Consider the following 18,788-nt stretch of genomic DNA (forward strand, 5'->3'; position numbering starts at 1 on the left):
GCCCCTCCCCTCCCCAACACCTCTCCTCCTCCATAAGAGCTTGGCGAAGCCCTGCCGGAGTACTGCAGCTTCAGCACCACCACGCCGCCGTGCTGCTGTTGGAGTCCTTCCGTACGTTTCTTGAATGTGGAGGTGCCGTCCGTTCGGCGCTAGGATCTTCGGTGATTTGGATCACGTCGAGTACGACTCCATCAACCCCGTTCTCTTGAACGCTTCCGCTCGTGAGCTACAAGGGTATGTAGATGCACTCCTCTCTCCCTCGTTGCTAGATGACTCCATAGATTGATCTTGGTGATGCGTAGAAAATTTTAAAATTCTGCTACATTCCCCAACAGTGGAATCATGAGCTAGGTCTATGCGTAGTTACTATGCACGAGTAGAACACAAAGTAGTTGTGGGCGTCGATATTGTCAATTTGCTTGCCGTTACTAGTCTTATCTTGATTCGGCAGCATCGTGGGATGAAGCGGCCCGGACCAACCTTACACGTACGCTTACGTGAGACCGGTTCCACCGACTTACATGCACTAGTTGCATAAGGTGGCTGGCGGGTGTTTGTCTCTCCCACTTTAGTCGGATCGGATTCGATGAATAGGGTCCTTATGAAGGGTAAATAGAAATTGGCAATTCACGTTGTGGTTTTGGCGTAGGTAAGAAACGTTCTTGCTAGAAACCTATAGCAGCCATGTAAAAACTTGTAACAACAATTAGAGGACGTCTAACTTGTTTTTGCAGCAAGTGTTTTGTGATGTGTTATGGCCAAAGGATGTGATGAATGATATATGTGATGTATGAGATGATCATGTTCTTGTAATAGGAATCACGACTTGCATGTCGATGAGTATGACAATCGGCAGGAGCCATAGGAGTTGTCTTTATTTATTAATGACCTGCGTGTCAACATAAACGTCATGTAATTACTTTAGTTTATTGCTAAAGCGTTAGCCATAGTAGTAGAAGTAATAGATGACGAGACAACTTCAAGAAGACACGATGATGGAGATCATGATGATGGAGATCATGGTGTCATGCCGGTGACAACGATGATCATGGAGCCCCAAAGATGGAGATCAAAGGAGCAAATGATATTGGCCATATCATGTCACTATTTGATTGCATGTGATGTTTATCATGTTTTACATCTTATTTGCTTAGAACGACGGTAGCTTAAATAAGATGATCCCTCATAAAAATTTCAAGAAAGTGTTCCCCCTAACTGTGCACCGTTGCGAAGGTTCGTTGTTTCGAAGAACCACGTGATGATCGGGTGTGATAGATTCTAACATTCGAATACAACGGGTGTAAGCCAGATTTACACATGCAATACACTTAGGTTGACTTGACGAGCCTAGCATGTACAGACATGGCCTCGGAACACAGAAGACCAAAAGGTCGAGCATGAGTCGTATAGAAGATACGATCAACATGAAGATGTTCACCGATGTTGACTAGTCCGTCTCACTTGATGATCGGACACGGCCTAGTTAACTCGGATCATGTTATACATAGATGACTGGAGGGATGTCTATCTGAGTGGGAGTTCATTGAATAATTTGATTAGATGAACTTAATTATCATGAACTTAGTCTAAAATCTTTACAATATGTCTTGTAGATCAAATGGCCCACGTTGTCCTCAACTTCAACGCGTTCCTATAGAAAACCAAGCTGAAAGACGATGGCAGCAACTATACGGACTGGGTCCGGAACCTGAGGATCATCCTCATAGCTGCCAAGAAAGATTATGTCCTAGAAGCACCGCTAGGTGATGCACCCATCCCACAGAACCAAGACATTATGAACGCTTGGCAGACACGTGCTGATGATTACTCCCTCGTTCAGTGCGGCATGCTTTACAGCTTAGAACTGGGGCTCCAAAAGCGTTTTGAGAGACACGGAGCATATGTGATGTTCAAAGAGCTGAAAATGGTTTTTCAAGCTCATGCCCGGGTCGAGAGATATGAAGTCTCCGACAAGTTCCTTAGCTGTAAGATGGAGGAAAATAGTTCTGTCAGTGAGCACATACTCAAAATGTCTGGGTTGCATAACCGCTTGACTCAGCTGGGAGTTGATCTCTTGGATGACGCGGTCATTGACAGAATCCTTCAGTCGCTTCCACCGAGCTACAGGAGCTTTGTGATGAACTTCAATATGCAGGGGATGGAAAAGACCATTCCTGAGGTATATTCAATGCTGAAATCAGCAGAGGTAGAAGTCAAAAGGGAACATAAAGTGTTGATGGTGAATAAAACCACTAAGTTCAAGAAAGGCAAGGGTAAGAAGAACTTCAAGAAGGACGGCAAGGGAGTTGCCGCGCCCGGTAAGCAAGCTGCCGGGAAGAAGCCAAAGAATGGACCGAAGCCCGAGACTGAGTGTTTTTATTGCAAGGGAAGTGGTCACTGGAAGCAGAACTGCCCCAAATACTTAGCGGACAAGAAGGCCGGCATCAAGAAAGGTATATGTGATATACATGTAATTGATGTGTACCTTACCAGTACTCGTAGTAGCTCCTGGGTATTTGATACCGGTGAGGTTGCTCACATTTGTAACTCAAAGCAGGAGCTGCAGAATAAACGGAGACTGGCGAAGGACGAGGTGACAATGTGCGTCGGGAATGGTTCCAAGGTCGATGTGATCACCGTTGGCACGCTACCTCTACATTTACCTACGGGATTAGTTTTAAACCTCAATAATTGGTATTTAGTGCCAGCTTTGAGCATGAACATTGTATCAGGATCTCGTTTAATACAAGATGGCTACTCATTTAAATCCGAGAATAATGGTTGTTCTATTTATATGAGAGATATTTTTTATGGTCATGCTTCGATGGTGAATGGTTTATTCTTAATGAATCTCGAGCGTAATGCTACACATATTCATAGTGTGAATACCAAAAGATGTAAGGTTGATAATGATAGTCCCACATACTTGTGGCACTGCCGCCTTGGTCACATAGGTGTCAAACGCATGAAGAAGCTCCATGCAGATGGACTTTTAGAGTCTCTTGATTACGAATCATTTGACACGTGCGAACCATGCCTCATGGGTAAAATGACCAAGACTCCGTTCTCAGGAACAATGGAGCGAGCAACCAACTTATTGGAAATCATACATACCGATGTGTGCGGTCCAATGAGTGTTGAGGCTCGCGGTGGCTATCGTTATGTTCTCACCCTCACTGATGACTTGAGTAGATATGGGTATGTCTACTTAATGAAACACAAGTCTGAGACCTTTGAAAAGTTCAAGGAATTTCAGAGTGAGGTTGAGAATCAACGTGATAGGAAAATCAAGTTCTTGCGATCAGATCGTGGGGGAGAATACTTGAGTCACGAATTTGGCACACACTTAAGAAAATGTGGAATAGTTTCACAACTCACGCCGCCTGGAACACCTCAGCGTAATGGTGTGTCCGAACGTCGTAATCGCACTCTATTAGATATGGTGCGATCTATGATGTCTCTTACCGATTTACCGCTATCATTTTGGGGCTATGCTTTAGAGACTGCCGCATTCACTTTAAATAGGGCTCCGTCGAAATCCATTGAGACGACACCGTATGAATTATGGTTTGGGAAGAAACCTAAGCTGTCGTTTCTAAAAGTTTGGGGATGCGATGCTTATGTCAAGAAACTTCAACCTGAAAAGCTCGAACCCAAATCGGAAAAATGCGTCTTCATAGGATACCCTAAAAACTGTTGGGTATACCTTCTACCTCAGATCCGAAGGCAAGATCTTCGTTGCCAAGAATGGGTCCTTTCTAGAGAAAGAGTTTCTCTCGAAAGAAATAAGTGGGAGGAAGGTAGAACTTGATGAAGTATTACCTCTTGAACCGGTAAGTGGCGCAGCTCAAGAAAATGTTCCTGAGGTGCCTGCACCGACTAGAGAGGAAGTTGATGATGATGATCATGAAACTTCAGATCAAGTTGCTACTGAACTTCGTAGGTCCACAAGGACACGTTCTGCACCAGAGTGGTACGGCAACCCTGTCTTGGAAATCATGTTGTTAGACAACGGCGAACCTTCGAACTATGAAGAAGCGATGCGGGCCCGGATTCCGACAAATGGCTGGAAGCCATGAAATCCGAGATAGGATCCATGTATGAAAACGAAGTATGGACTTTGACTGACTTGCTCGTTGATCGGCGAGCCATAGAAAATAAATGGATCTTTAAGAAGAAGACAGACGCGGATGGTAATGTGACCATCTATAAAGCTCGGCTTGTCGCTAAGGGTTATCGACAAGTTCAAGGGGTTGACTACGATGAGACTTTCTCACCCGTAGCGAAGCTGAAGTCCGTCCGAATCATGTTAGCAATTGCCGCATTCTATGATTATGAGATATGGCAAATGGACGTCAAAACGGCATTCCTTAATGGTTTCCTTAAGGAAGAATTGTATATGATGCAGCCGGAAGGTTTTGTCGATCCTAAGAATGTTGACAAGGTGTGCAAGCTCCAACACTCGATTTATGGGCTGGTGCAAGCATCTCGGAGTTGGAACATTCGTTTTGATGAGATGATCAAAGCGTTTGGGTTTATGCAGACTTATGGAGAAGTCTGCATTTACAAGAAAGTGAGTGGGAGCTCTGTAGCATTTCTCATATTGTATGTGGATGACATACTGTTGATGGGAAATGATATAGAATTCTTGGAAAGCATAAAGGCCTACTTGAACAAGTGTTTTTCAATGAAGGACCTTGGAGAAGCTGCTTATATATTAGGCATCAAGATCTATAGAGATAGATCGAGACGCCTCATTGGTCTTTCACAGAGTACGTGCCTTGACAAGATATTGAAGAAGTTCAAAATGGATCAGTCAAAGAAGGGGTTCTTGCCTGTATTGCAAGGTACGAGATTGAGCACGGCTCAATGCCCGACCACGGCAGAAGATAGAGAAAAGATGGGTGTCGTCCCCTATGCCTCGGCCATAGGGTCTATCATGTATGCTATGCTGTGTACCAGACCTGATGTAAACCTTGCCCTAAGTTTGGTAGGAAGGTACCAAAGTAATCCCGGCATGGAACACTGGACAGCGGTCAAGAATATCCTGAAGTACCTGAAAAGGACCAAGGAAATGTTTCTCGTTTATGGAGGTGACGAAGAGCTCGTCGTAAAGGGTTACGTCGATGCTAGCTTCGACACAGATCTGGATGACTCTAAGTCACAAACCGGATACGTGTATATTTTGAATGGTGGGGCAGTAAGCTGGTGCAGTTGCAAGCAAAGCATTGTGGCGGGATCTACATGTGAAGCGGAGTACATGGCAGCCTCGGAGGCAGCACAAGAAGCAGTCTGGGTGAAGGAGTTCATTACCGACCTAGGAGTCATACCCAATGCGTCGGGCCCGATGACTCTCTTCTGTGACAACACTGGAGCTATTGCCCTTGCCAAGGAGCCCAGGTTTCACAGGAAGACCAGGCATATCAAGCGTCGCTTCAACTCCATTCGTGAAAGTGTTCAAAATGGAGACATAGAGATTTGTAAAGTACGTACGGACCTGAATGTAGCAGATCCGTTGACTAAACCTCTCCCTAGAGCAAAACATGATCAACACTAGAACTGCATGGGTGTTCGATTCATCACAATGTAACTAGAATATTGACTCTAGTGCAAGTGGGAGACTGTTGGAAATATGCCCTAGAGGCAATAATAAAATGGTTATTATTATATTTCTTTGTTCATGATAATTGTCTATTGTTCATGCTATAATTGTGTTATCCGGAAATCGTAATACATGTGTGAATACATAGACCACAACACGTCCCTAGTGAGCCTCTAGTTGACTAGCTCGTTGATCAAAAGATAGTCATGGTTTCCTGACTATGGACATTGGATGTCATTGATAACGGGATCACATCATTAGGAGAATGATGTGATGGACAAGACCCAATCCTAAGCTTAGCTCAAAGGTCGTGTAGTTCGTTTGTTGTAGCTTTTCTGAATGTCAAGTATCATTTCCTTAGACCATGAGATTGTGCAACTCCCGGATACCGTAGGAGTGCCTTGGGTGTGCCAAACATCACAACGTGACTGGGTGACTATAAAGGTACATTACAGTTATCTCCGAAAGTGTCTGTTGGGTTGGCACGAATCGAGACTGGGATTTGTCACTCCATATGACGGAGAGGTATCTCTAGGCCCACTCAGTAATGCATCATCATAATGAGCTCAATGTGATCAAGTGGTTGATCACGGGATCATGCATTACGGTACGAGTAAAGTGACTTGCCGGTAACGAGACTGAACAAGGTATTGGGATACCGATGATCGAGTCTCGGGCAAGTAACATACCGATTGACAAAGGGAATTGTATACGGATTAATTGAATCCTCGACATCGTGGTTCATCCGATGAGATCATCGTGGAGCATGTGGTAGCCAACATGGGTATCCATATCCCGCTGTTGGTTATTGACCGAAGAGTCGTCTCGGTCATGTCTGCATGTCTCCCGAACCCGTAGGGTCTACACACTTAAGGTTCGGTGACGCTAGGGTTGTTAGGAAGACTTGTATGTGATTACCGAATGTTGTTCGGAGTCCCGGATGAGATCCCGGACGTCACGAGGAGTTCCGGAATGGTCCGGTGGTAAAGATTTATATATGGGAAGTTGTCATACGGTCGTCGAAAAGGTTCGGGGGCATATCGGTATTGTACCGGGGCCACCGGAGGGGTTCCGGGGGTCCACTGGGAGGGGACACCTCTTCCGGAGGGCCTTATGGGTTGTATGGAGAAGGGAACCAGCCCAAGTGGGCTGGGGCGCCACACCCCCCCAGGGCCCATGCGCCTAGGGTTGGGGGAAACCCTAAAGGGGGGCGCCCCCTTGCTTGGGGGGCAAGCCCCCCTCCCCTTGGCCGCCGCCCCCCCTCTAGATCTCATCTATAGGGCGCCGGCCCCCTTCCCTCTTCCCCTATAAATAGAGGGGTGAGGGGAGGGCTGCATACGACATCTAAGGCGCAGCCCCTCCCCTCCCCAACACCTCTCCTCCTCCATAAGAGCTTGGTGAAGCCCTGCCGTAGTACTGCAGCTTCATCACCACCACGCCGTCGTGCTGCTATTGGAGCCCTCTTCCTCAACCTCTCCCTCCTCCTTGCTGGATCAAGGCGCGGGAGACGTCCTCGCTCCGTACGTGTCTTGAACGCGGAGGTGCCGTCCGTTCGACGCTAGGATCTTCGGTGATTTGGATCACGTCGAGTACGACTCCATCAACCCCGTTCTCTTGAACGCTTCCGCTCGTGATCTACAAGGGTATGTAGATGCACTCCTCTCTCCCTCGTTGCTAGATGACTCCATAGATTGATCTTGGTGATGCGTAGAAAATTTTAAAATTCTGCTACGTTCCCCAACAATAACGAATCCGGTAAATCCCATATGCCTTAGTAATTTATTGCAACAACAATTTAAACATTTTAATTGTTGTTATCATGATGCGGATGACATGAACAAGTTTATGCAATTTTTATATTAAAAGTGACAAGAGCAATATGAAGCATTTGCCATCGTGGCAGAAAGGAAAGGGGTGCCACGGCAATGATAACGAAAACGGTGCCACGGCAGCGTCCCGGTTACGGTAACTCGATTGAAATACCGATGCAAACGAGAAATGTGCGGATGTGTGCAAAAGATGGTGGGGCGCTCTCGGATTCTGGGTGTCCCATGAGTTAGCGACAGAAGAGGAGGACTGAGCAAGTGACAACTCGGACACGGTGCAAACATAGGGTGCAACTCATACATCACGCAACATTCGTCCATGGCGGTCGTCTCGACGTTATACCTCTGAAGCATGCATTATCGGAGTGGTTCGAGTCGGCGTAGAGGAAGTAGTGGAAGTAGACGTTCTCGGATGTCGAAGGAAGTAGTGGTTCACGTGATGGTAGTCGAAGTAGTCATCCTATCGTTCGTCGGCGATCATCGGAGCGGTAGTGGAAGTACAGGCTCACGACGTCTTATCGAAATTCACGGCGGCGGTAGTCGTACACATGTTGTAGTCGAACTTGATGGAACCAATGTCCTCGAGGGTAGTCATGGGTAGTTGAGCATAGTCGTTGTTGGATTTGCCGTATCTGATGCCTCCGGGCGTAGTGGTACACGTTCACGGAGTAGGTCGCACACGTCGTCGATAGATGTTCACTTGACGGCCTTCAACGGCGGTAGTTGTTCTCGTTTTGTCGTGGAAGTAGTTGCACATCTCATAGTGGTACTTGACGATTTCGGAGACGGCGGAAGACGAACTTGGCAATTTCGGAGACCTAGTACTTGATGTTATTTCCGGTTCGGTGATCGTTTTAGGCGTCAGGCGTCGAGGTCTTCGGCCGTAGTGGTACTTGGGCTCGTCAGACTTGCTGGTTTCAATTCGTCGGTAGTGGTACACTTGTCGGCGAGGTACTTGGCGCATCTAAGTCATCGGGTACTTGGCGGTCTCGGCCTTGACCGAGATGAGACAAAATGGCGACGGTGCATGATGAGGAGGGTCCTGCAACAACAGGAGGTCGACGGTGGCGCAACACGAGAAGAGCAGCAACAGGACACAGTGGACGGCATAGGTCTTGGCCCGGAGCAAGGGAGGCGGAGCTTCTGGAGGCCGGAGAGGCCATGGGCGTCAGGCGCGCGATGCCGCAGGGAGGAGGCAGAGGCGAGGCAAGGCGATAGGGGAAGCTTGCAAGGGGGCCATGTCGAGGAGGCAGAGGCGCTGCGAACTGCAGCAAGGAGGAGGCGCTCGGGGACGGCTCGGGCTCCAGGAGCTCGGGGCTGACATGGATGAGAGGGAGGACGCGGCGGAGAAGTGCTGGGCCTCGGCTACTCGTGGAGGATGGCGGCTCGCCGGTGACGAGGATAAACAGGGGCGCCGAACCACTGGCAGCGGAGGTGCGAGGCGAGCGGCGGCTTCCTCCTGGTCACGGACGACGGCATGCACAAGAGCAGCAGCCGCAGGGCATGGTTGCGGTGGTGTGGTGGCACAGCAGCGGGTCAGGGGTGGCGCTGGGAGGACGGCGCTGCCGAGGAGGTCGAGGGAGTGAGGGAGAGGGGTGGCGCCTGAGGAGGACGAAGGGGAGAGATGGGGATCCAGGGAGAGAAGGGTCACGGGTGTTCCTCTCCTGGCGGCGCGAGAAGGGAGACAGGGAGGGGATCGAGCAGCGTGCGGCTAGGGTTAACAGCGGGGCACGGCTGGGCCTTAGAGGCCACGAAGCCTAGGTGGGCCGCGGGGATGGCGCCTGCTTGGCAGGTTGCAGCTGGGCTGGGAGGCCCAGCCGGGCTCTTCTCTCTCCCATCTCCTTCTCTTAACAAAAAAACAAAGAAATAAGAGAAGGGAAAAGAGAGAAGAGAAGGTTAGAGGAAGAATTTGGGCACGGGGGTAATTTTCACGAACTCGGAAACAAATGTGCACGGTCCGGGAAAATAGAAAAGGTCAAGTTTGAAATATTAAATTCAAATTCCTTTGAATTTAATTCAAAAGGTTTGAACTGGGACAGGTTTCTCAAAGTGCCCAAAAATGTTGAGAATTTAAGTGGAGCTCCGGAAAATGATGAAAGAATAAATGGCAAGGTTTGAGGACAAACTCGAAGAGGAATAGACATGGGAATTATTTTGCACGTGTGTTATGATGATTCCAAATTAATGGAATATTAAATATAGCTCCCTACTATCGGGAGGATATTTTATAAAGAGAAGTCACCCTTCCCTCGATTTAAATGGATCAAAGATCCATGCCATTTATTTAGTTGAGTTAAGAAAAGAAATGACATGATGCAATGCACATGATGCAATGAAGAAAACAACGAACCAAACAAAACACACGACGGAACCTGGAAACCCTGGAAAGCATCTGAAGCTCCGGACTTGGGGCGTCATAGGTTCTTCCAAGATTCTTCTTCCTTCGTTTATCATATCAATGTATTCGTTGTTTTCAATCCTACTGGTGGATCGTTGAAGACCGTCTTAAGTTTGCTCCATATCTATCTTAATCCTTTTTCAACGAGAAGAAGTAGTATGCCAAATCCATTGCTTGTCATCAATCTAAATTGGTGAAGGATGCGCATAATGTAATTCTTATTCTTTGTTTCATCCAAGTGATTAATTATTTATTCCGGAGGCTCATCAAATTCTCGGTTTAAATAGTTTCATCTTTTCTTTTCCCGAAGTTCCAAGCTCTTTCAATTATATCATCACGAAGACCCATCTAAATCATTGCAAGGCTTCAACCTTATTCTTTTTATCCTTCATTTCGTTTATTCATTCTTTTCTTACCGGAGTTCTTCATGGAGGCTCTACATGATGGTGCACCAAGGATTTAATCCCTTCTCAAAGTGTTCATCGAGATTCTTTTCAAAGGAGCTCAAGCATTCTTCATCTTGCAATCCGAAGTGCAATTCTTTCTACCGTATCATTTGAGGTGGTGCTATGTCATTCTTCATAACTTGAGTTCATGTTTCATGATTCACATGTTGTCAAGAATGAGGTATCTTAAATCCATCAATCTCTTCATTGGAGTTATCTTGGGTTATATTTCACCTGGAACCTTCCCTAAGGAATGTTGCTATTGGGGTGCTGATCAATAATCCAAGTTTCCTCCTATTCTCACGATGAAAGATGTTTTCATCTCCCCGTCTCTCTCAAGCAAGCAATTGTTTTCGTTTGTGGAAGGTTTTCACCTCAAGTTCTTGAGATGTTTTCCATAAGACCTAAACAAGCCTGTTCTTTTTGTTGTTGACTTCCCAACAACTCTGTTCAATCCTTCTTTTAAGGATGCTTTCTCAGATTCATTTGAGGTAGAACATGTTGTTTTCTTCTCTGTTCTTTTCATTGCATTCTTTCATTTCTTCCGGAGGTTTTGTGATGTTGTTCTATTCAACTCATCATCTCATTTTTTGTCAAAGGTCATGGTCTTTCCTTTTGTTTATCCATTCAACCGGAGTGTCATGTCCTTCATTCAAGTTCTCTCATCTTATCAACTTTTGCCTCCCTTCTCAACCGGAGTGCCATCTGAAATCGTTCTTACCCATTGTGCCTTTCTTTCAATAGTTCCGAAGGGAGTGTGTTGTTAATTTCATCAAGTATCCTCATCTTGTCAAGATCATGTTCGATTCCTTCCATTTACAGTCGAAGTGCTGTCCAAATTATATCATTCTTTCCCTTCGCTATCTGGTTTAACCGGAGTGTTATGTCTATCATTCCCCTTCTAACTGGACTCTCATCCAAGTGCTTTCATTTTGCCAAGTTCATATTCCTACCGGAGTGATTGCATGTACTTCTTGACTATTGCAACCCTTTTACTAATGTCTTTCAACCTACACGGTTCTCGTGATGTTCCTTGTTCCTCTTTCCTAACGGAGTGTTTTCCACTTCATTCATCTTCATTGTATTCTTTTCTTTCAATTTGTTCAACCTCGCAAGGTTCTTTGGTTTCACTCATTTGTCAAAGAAGCAATTAGTTTTACCTCTTCTCTTCCTCTTCCGTTTCTCTCTGGTGCCATCCAAGATCTCGGGACGAGATCCTCTCGTAGTGGTGGAGTGTTGTGACGCCCCGAGACCGTTGCGCCAGGTGTCTCTCAGTTATTCGCTGTTGTTGCCTTTCCATTTGCTTGCGTGTCGCATCTTGCCATGTCATCATCTGCATTGCATCTGCATGTTCTCAAAACTTGCATCCGTCCCGGTCTCCTTGTTCTCTCCGTTGTCCGTTCTGAGCTCAGACACACTCGCATGCGCCCGCGGCATGTCCGAAATATTATTTTATAAGTGGCTGGAAAATGTTCTCGGAATGGGTTGAAAGTTGGCGTGCGGTCTTATTTTAGTGTAGGTAGACCGCCTGTCAAATTTCATCGCGTTCGGAGTCCATTTGACGCCCCAACGGATAACTATAGCGACAATATAGTCGGTCTAACGTCGGACATTTTCGGTCTCCAGAAACAGTCGCCGAGTCTCTCTCTCTCTTCTCTTCACTCAGCCCAAAGCTTTCTGCACAGTCCGCTATCAACCGCCAGGCCCCGAAACCCTCTCTGCACAGTGCATCGAACCCCTCGCGCGCGTCCGGAGGCTGTCCCGAACCTGACCCGAACAGTCGTCACCGTTGTGTCTGGATCATCCCCAAACATCTACAAAACATCTCCGTTTTGTTAATTGGACTTCCTAACATATATTTTTCTCGGCCATTCGATTATAATCGTAGGGATGAGATAGCCCTACCCTAATCCCTACCTATATATATAGTCAAACCCTAAATCCTAGGGAGATGTCCCATCCTTCCTATTCCGCGCCGCCACTCCACCGAGTTCCCCCTCGGGATCTCCCCTCCATCTCCCTCGTTTTCTTCACCGAGCCAACCAGCCACTCCTCCCGATCCACCTCGTCCTCGCGCCTGAGACCCCCAGCTGAACCGAGCTCCTCCTCCAACCAGAACGAGCACCACCGCCGTCGTTTGGAGCGCCGTTGTACCGGAGATGAGTACCTCGCGCCCATCTCTTCTCCTTCCTTCCATTCTTCTTCCCCCTCCCTCACATATCTCTCCCTCTGTTTTGCTCATACAGGGAGCTCCAACGCCTCGAAGCTGCAGCGCCGCCGTCGAGTCGCCATGGCCTCAGACTCTTGTCGTCACGTCCACGCCTTGCTGGAGAGGCTCCGCCTTCACCAACACCCGCTTCCGCCTGGCCCTGCTACCGCTGCTGCTTCGCTGGAGAGTTCCGCGGTGCCAAGTTCCCCTGCTTCCCCTTCGAACCTCGTTGCCAAAGCCTGAAGATCCTGGTGCCAAGCCCTCCCATAGCGCCATGGCCTCATTGAGTTCTGCCCGCGCAGGTGCCTCAAGCCGCCACAGCTCACTCCAGATCCGGCCGGCCTCCGCCAGGTTGACCGTTCCTAGCCGGATCCCGCGACCCATGGACTCGCAGCTCTGTCGGAGTCCCCATTGCCGGCCCCTGCTTCCGCTGCATCGAGAAGCTGCAGTTCAAGCATAGAAGGACGAGCGCCTCGATCCCCCTGCAATGTCGCCTCACTTTGCCTGCGTATCCACCGCCCGGATTCACGCCGCCAGCAAGCCCCTTCCTCCTCTACTCCAACCCTCGCCTCCGGCGGCCCCGTCATCGCCGTCACCTAGGTGAGCAGCAGCTCCGCCGGCGGCCACCTCTAGCGGGCCCGTGCCGCGCTTCCTTCCCTTCCCTCTCTCTCTCTCTCTCTGCGTGACGCTCCTGACCTATCGCTGCCGCCATCTTCAGTAGGTGTTTTACCCGATCCCGGTGCCCCATCTTCGACCGAAGCCAGGGACGCCCAGCGCCACTCGCTGCCGTCCGCCAAGCCTCTGCGCCGCCCTTGCCAAGTCCATCGTCGCCGGCCTCTGCTCGCTCTGCTCGAAAGCAGAGGAGCTTCGCTCGTCCCGCTCGAGCGCCTTGACCCTGCCTCACTCGCGTTGACCCATGCATCGCCACTCGACCCCACGCTTGGTCCGCTGCCTCTTTGATCTGTCGGCCCAGATGCGCGCCCCTGTAGGCCTCCCCTCTCCTCCAGCTGGGCCAAGGCCTGAAGTGAGCAGCCCCTCTGCACTCCCTCTCCTGTACACTACCGGGCCAACCAGTTTCGGCCCATATCTTTTTTTTCCTGTCTGCGATTTTAGCTAATTATCCCGAATTGCCAGTTTTGCAGAAAAGCCCTCAGCAATCATGCATTTAATAACTAATTAACCGTGCATCGAAATTAAACAAACTTAATATGAAAGTTGCTTAGAATTTTGTGTAGTTTCATAATATGTCATTTTCAATCATGTTTAAAATGTATAAAATGATGTTTGCCTTAATTTGCTTAATTGCCATGATAAAATGCTTTAATTCATAACTAAATGACTGTAACTCGGAATTTAATAAACTTTATATGTTAATGGGGTAGAAAAATGCCTAGTTTAACATGGTGGCATTACTTTGTATGTTTAACAACTCTAAAATATGATTTAGGGCAGAACAGTACCAAACCTTAAAATATGCATATTGGGTTTTACCGGAATTGTTGTTTGTTGTTTCCGGCCTCATTTAAACTTGCTTAGATAGGTGGTTTTGTTGTGCTTCACCCCTTGCCTTGTTAATCAACATTTAATATTGTTGGGTACATAAATGAGAGAGAACTAAATAAGACATGTGGTGTTCCATCAATATGCAACTCGTTGCATATTGAACTCCACTTAATTTGTAGTATTGTTTGTGCACTTTGCCATGCCATGCCTCATTAAGCCGGACATGCATCATACTTGGTTGTGCATCATGCCATGCTTATGTGTTGGTTGTTTACTATGTTGTTTGCTTCTTTCCGGTGTTGCTTCTACGGGTTAGTTCTGATAACGTCGCGTTTGTGAGGTTCCGTTCGACTACGTCCGTTTGTCTTCTTCATGGACTCGTTCTTCTTCCTTGCGGGATCTAAGGGAAAGATGACCATACCCTTGAACGTAAGTAGTTTCAGGATCACTTCTAGTTCACGGCCGTGCTTTGCTTCTCTTCTCGCTCTTATTTGTGTAAGTTAGCTTCCATATTTGCTAGTGCTTGTTGTAGCTCCACCTCACTACCCTTTCCTACCCATAAGCTTAAATAGTCTTGATCTCGTGGGTGTGAGATTGCTGAGTCCTCGTGACTCACAGATACTTCCAACCAGTTGCAGGTGCCGATGATACCAGTGCAGGTGATGCAACCCAGCTCAAGTGGGAGCTCGATGAAGATCGTGTTCGTTGTGTTGTTTCGTTTCCAGTTGATCAGTAGTGGATCCCAGTCAGGGTGATCGGGGATCTAGCATTAGGGGTTGTCTTTCTTTATTTTGGTTCCGTAGTCGGACCTTGATTGTATTCTGGATGATGTAATACTATATTCATGTATTGTGTGAAGTGGCGATTGTAAGCCAACTCTTTATCCCTTTCTTATTCAGTACATGGGATGTGTAAAGATTACCCCTCTTGCGACATGCCTACCATGCGGTTATGCCTCTAAGTCGTGCTCCGACACGTGGGAGATATAGCCGCATCGTGGGTGTTACAGAAGGCAAGCTAGGCAATATGGATATGTATATCTCCTCCTTTGTAACCGACCTTGTGTAACCCTAGCCCCTCCGGTGTCTATATAAATCGGAGGGTTTTAGTCTATGGGACAAGATACAATCATACCATAGGCTAGCTTCTAGGGTTTAGCCTCTCTGATCTTGTGGTAGATCAACTCTTGTAATACTCAGAGATGATATGGGTCCACTTAATTCTGGGTCGAATAGGGTCCAGGGTGAGGCTTTCCTCCCCGGACAGATCTTCATATTCGGCGGCTTTGCACTGCGGGCCAATTCGCTTGGCCATCTGGAGCAGATTGAGAGCTACGCCCCTAGCCATCAGGTCAGATTTGGAAACTTGAACTACACTGCCGATATCCGCGGAGACTTGATCTTCGACGGATTCGAGCCCATGCCAGACGCGCCGCGCAGTCACAACTAGCAAGACGTAACTCTACCGTCGGACAGTGTTCGGGAGGTCGCATCCGCAGCTACTCCAGCTTTAATCTAGAGCAAGTCGCGCCATCCGAGAGCGGAGGGATGGACCCCGCCATGGAGGCCGCACTCTCAGCGGCGATAGAGCCGGATACTGACTTCACCCCTTACGAGAGTCGTGTTGCCGAACCACTGGATTCGTCTTCGGCCACGGACTCCGAGCCACTCGTATCCGCGCCTGTCGAGTCCGACTGGGCGCCGATCATCGAGTTCACCTCCGCGGATATCTTTCAGCACTCACCTTTTGGAGATGTGCTAAATTCATTAAGGTCTCTGTCGGTGTCAAAACCGGCGGATCTCGGGTAGGGGTCCCGAACTGTGCGTCTAGGCCGGATGGTAACAGGAGACAAGGGACACTTTGTTTTACCCAGGTTCGGGCCCTCTCGATGGAGGTAATACCCTACTCCTGCTTGATTAATATTGATGATATGGGTAGTACAAGAGTAGATCTACCACGAGATCAAGGAGGCTAAACCCTAGAAGCTAGCCTATGGTATGATTGTTGTGTATGGAGTTGATTGCCTACGGACTACAACCCTCCGGTTTATATAGACACCGGATAGGGTTAGGGTTACACAGAGTCGGTTACAATGGTAGGAGATCTTGAATATCCGCATGGCCAAGCTTGCCTTCCACGCCAAGGAAAGTCCCATCCGGACACGGGACGAAGTCTTCAATCTTGTATCTTCATAGTCCAGGAGTCCGGCTGAAGGTATAGTCCGGCTACCCGAACACCCCCTAATCCAGGACTCCCTCAGTAGCCCCCGAACCAGGCTTCAATGACGATGAGTCCGGCGCGCAGATTTGTTCGGCATTGCAAGGTGGGTTCTTCTCCAAATCTTGTGTACCTGTAGGAATAATGTCCGATTTTTGTAATGTAGTCCTCCTCGGCTTCCATGCCCAATAATGGATGTCTTCCACGTGTTCAAACAAATGCGAAAAGCTGGGGCATTTTTACATCCACACCCCTAGCCGTATAAACGAGCCGCCTATTTAACGGGATGGGGATTTAGGTCCAAACCACATCTTCTCCTTTCCGCGAGTTATCATCAGAGCGCTCCCAGCAAAGGTCCATTCCAACATGACCAGCCGTCGCAGCTCCTCCCCTCGCCCCTCCGGTCCCAAACCCGGGGGCTGGGAGAGTTGCACCATCCCGCATAGCAAGTTAGCATCACTTCAGGCCAAGGGATTCCTCCCTCAGGCATACATGGTCCCGGTCCGAGCCGGTCTCGCCACCTATAATGGCGGAAAACAAGCGGAGAGCACCCCCAATCCTTCTAAAGGAGAGCGGGTGTGCCTCGTCCCCTATCTAATAAGGGGACTGGGATTTCCAATTCACCCATTTCTCCGCGGGCTTCTGGAGTTCTACGGCCTCCGTCTTCACAATCTCACGCCCGCCTCCGTATTGCACATCATGGGTTTCGTCGCCCTTTGCGAGCTATTTTTAGGTGTTGAGGCTCATTTCGCGTTGTGGAAGAGGTTATTCTGCCTGGTGCCCCGTTCTGAAAAGGGGTCTATATATCAAGTGGGCGGAGCCGAAGTATGGCGCATCGCCGGGACCGGATACCTATCCGAAACCCCAAAGAAGGCGTCAGAGGACTAGCCTTCGGAATGGTTTTACATAGATGACGTCCCGCTACCAGGCCCTATCCGGGTCGGTCTCCCTGAGTTCAACAGTGCTCCATTGAAGAAACGCTTGAGCTGGCGTCCGCGGAGCTCTCAGAGAGAAAGTGACAGAGACATCCTTTACCTGATGGGCCGGATAAGACTGTTGGCTCATTCCGAACTAACCATGATTGGAGTCATGGCCGCATGCATTATGCGGGGGGTGCAGCCACTTCAATATAGAGGCCACCCCATGTGGGATTTCAACGGGGAGGATGACGCCACACGTTACGGTCGTAAGGGGCCGGACTCAGCCGCCGCCTTCGTAAAGATCTTATCCTCTTTGTATAAGGGAGAAAAGGAGGAATTCCTCCGCGTCAATCCGCAGGCCGGATTTACTATGTACGATCCTCCAAGTTGGGTAAGTGAATAATTGCGCTTGCCCGTTTGTTCTATACTCCCACGGTTAGATATGTAGTCTAACGACTTCAGTGCAGGAACTGCGACAGGAGGTAAAGGATATAAACAGCCGCCCTCCACAGCCCGAGGACCCAGAACGGTCCCTTGATCCGGACTCCGAAGAGGATCCGGACATATCGGTGGAGCTTATCGACGGGGTGTTCCATCAGCTAAGCAAGGACAATACCTTGGTAGCCATCATGACTGATTACCCAGGGTTAATCCCGGCCTCCCAGGTGACAAAAGCCGGAGTCTCATTCCCTCGAGAGAGATTGCACTCTCGCGTATTCCGGTGTTTCTGACGACAACCGTGTTTTGCAGGGGAGTTTTCCAAGGCAGGAGGCCGAACCTGCGGCGGCTAGCCAACGAGGGGCCGCAGGGCCCCGTGGGGCAAAAAGGAATGAAGTCCGGACTGAGATGCCGGCGCAAAGGTATAGCGCACCCTCTGTTTCCCTGGTGTTAGGTCATATTAACATTCGTGCTATCTTCAGAAAGAAGCGACCTCGCCGGACTACATCCGGAGAGGTTGCCAATCGCGCCTCCACCAGCCAAGCTCCAACGGCTGGCCAGGAAGCGGAGGCGAGCACAAGGCACGTACTGGACGCTCCTCCGATAGAGGATGAGGATAGGATGTCTGCCACAAATTCTGAAGTGGAGAGTGCCATGAACCACAGGCGTCGCCGGATAGTTCTACGCGACGCTTGTTTCTCCCAAGAGGCTTTAGATGCCTTTAATTCGGGAGATGCGTACCTCTGTGCCGCTCAAAATGGTTTAGCCAGAGCCACGGAGCAGTATGTAAAAGACATACGGGTAAGAAAATTTTGGTCAAATATATATACCAGTAGCCCCAGAGACTTGAAACAGTTAGAGCAACTGATTTAAGGATCTTTTAATATGCAGGTTCTTACAGAGAAGAATACTGTACAGTCCCAGGAGCTGGAAAAGTGCAAGGCCCAACTAGAGGCCGCACTAGCCGCAGCAGGGGAGTCCAAAGAGACCCCCTCAGGTAAGATACACTTCGAAAGATTAGTATTGTGCGGTGTGGGTGTAAATCTGACAAATCATATTGCAGATGGCGCCGGACTCGATCCGGACAAACAACAACTCTTACGCCAGCTAAAGGCCGGTGAGAGTATGTTGACAAGGGTGAGGCGAGAGAAGAATGATATTCAGGATGCCAACACCAAGCTGGACGTCGAACTTAAAGATGTTCGTGGCCAGCTTTCGGACTCCACGAA

At 48.6% G+C, this 18,788-nt stretch overlaps 1 protein-coding gene across 1 annotated transcript; it reads left to right on the forward strand.

Moving 5' to 3' along the window:
- Positions 1-12,431: 12,431 nt before the first annotated feature.
- On the forward strand, positions 12,432-12,941 carry LOC147970658 (uncharacterized). Its single transcript, XM_087522846.1, has one exon. The coding sequence runs from the start codon at positions 12,432-12,434 to the stop codon at positions 12,939-12,941; it is 510 nt and encodes a 169-aa protein (XP_087378972.1).
- Positions 12,942-18,788: the final 5,847 nt, after the last annotated feature.

This window comes from Triticum urartu, chromosome 5A (genome assembly GCF_056163025.1).
Source record: "Triticum urartu cultivar PI428250 chromosome 5A, HENAU_Tu73, whole genome shotgun sequence".
In the NCBI taxonomy this organism is placed as follows: Eukaryota; Viridiplantae; Streptophyta; class Magnoliopsida; order Poales; family Poaceae; genus Triticum; species Triticum urartu.

Excerpts from the sequence above, each read along its gene's own strand:
- LOC147970658 (XM_087522846.1), top strand. The coding sequence starts at position 12,432 with ATGAGTACCTCGCGCCCATCTCTTCTCCTTCCTTCCATTCTTCTTCCC.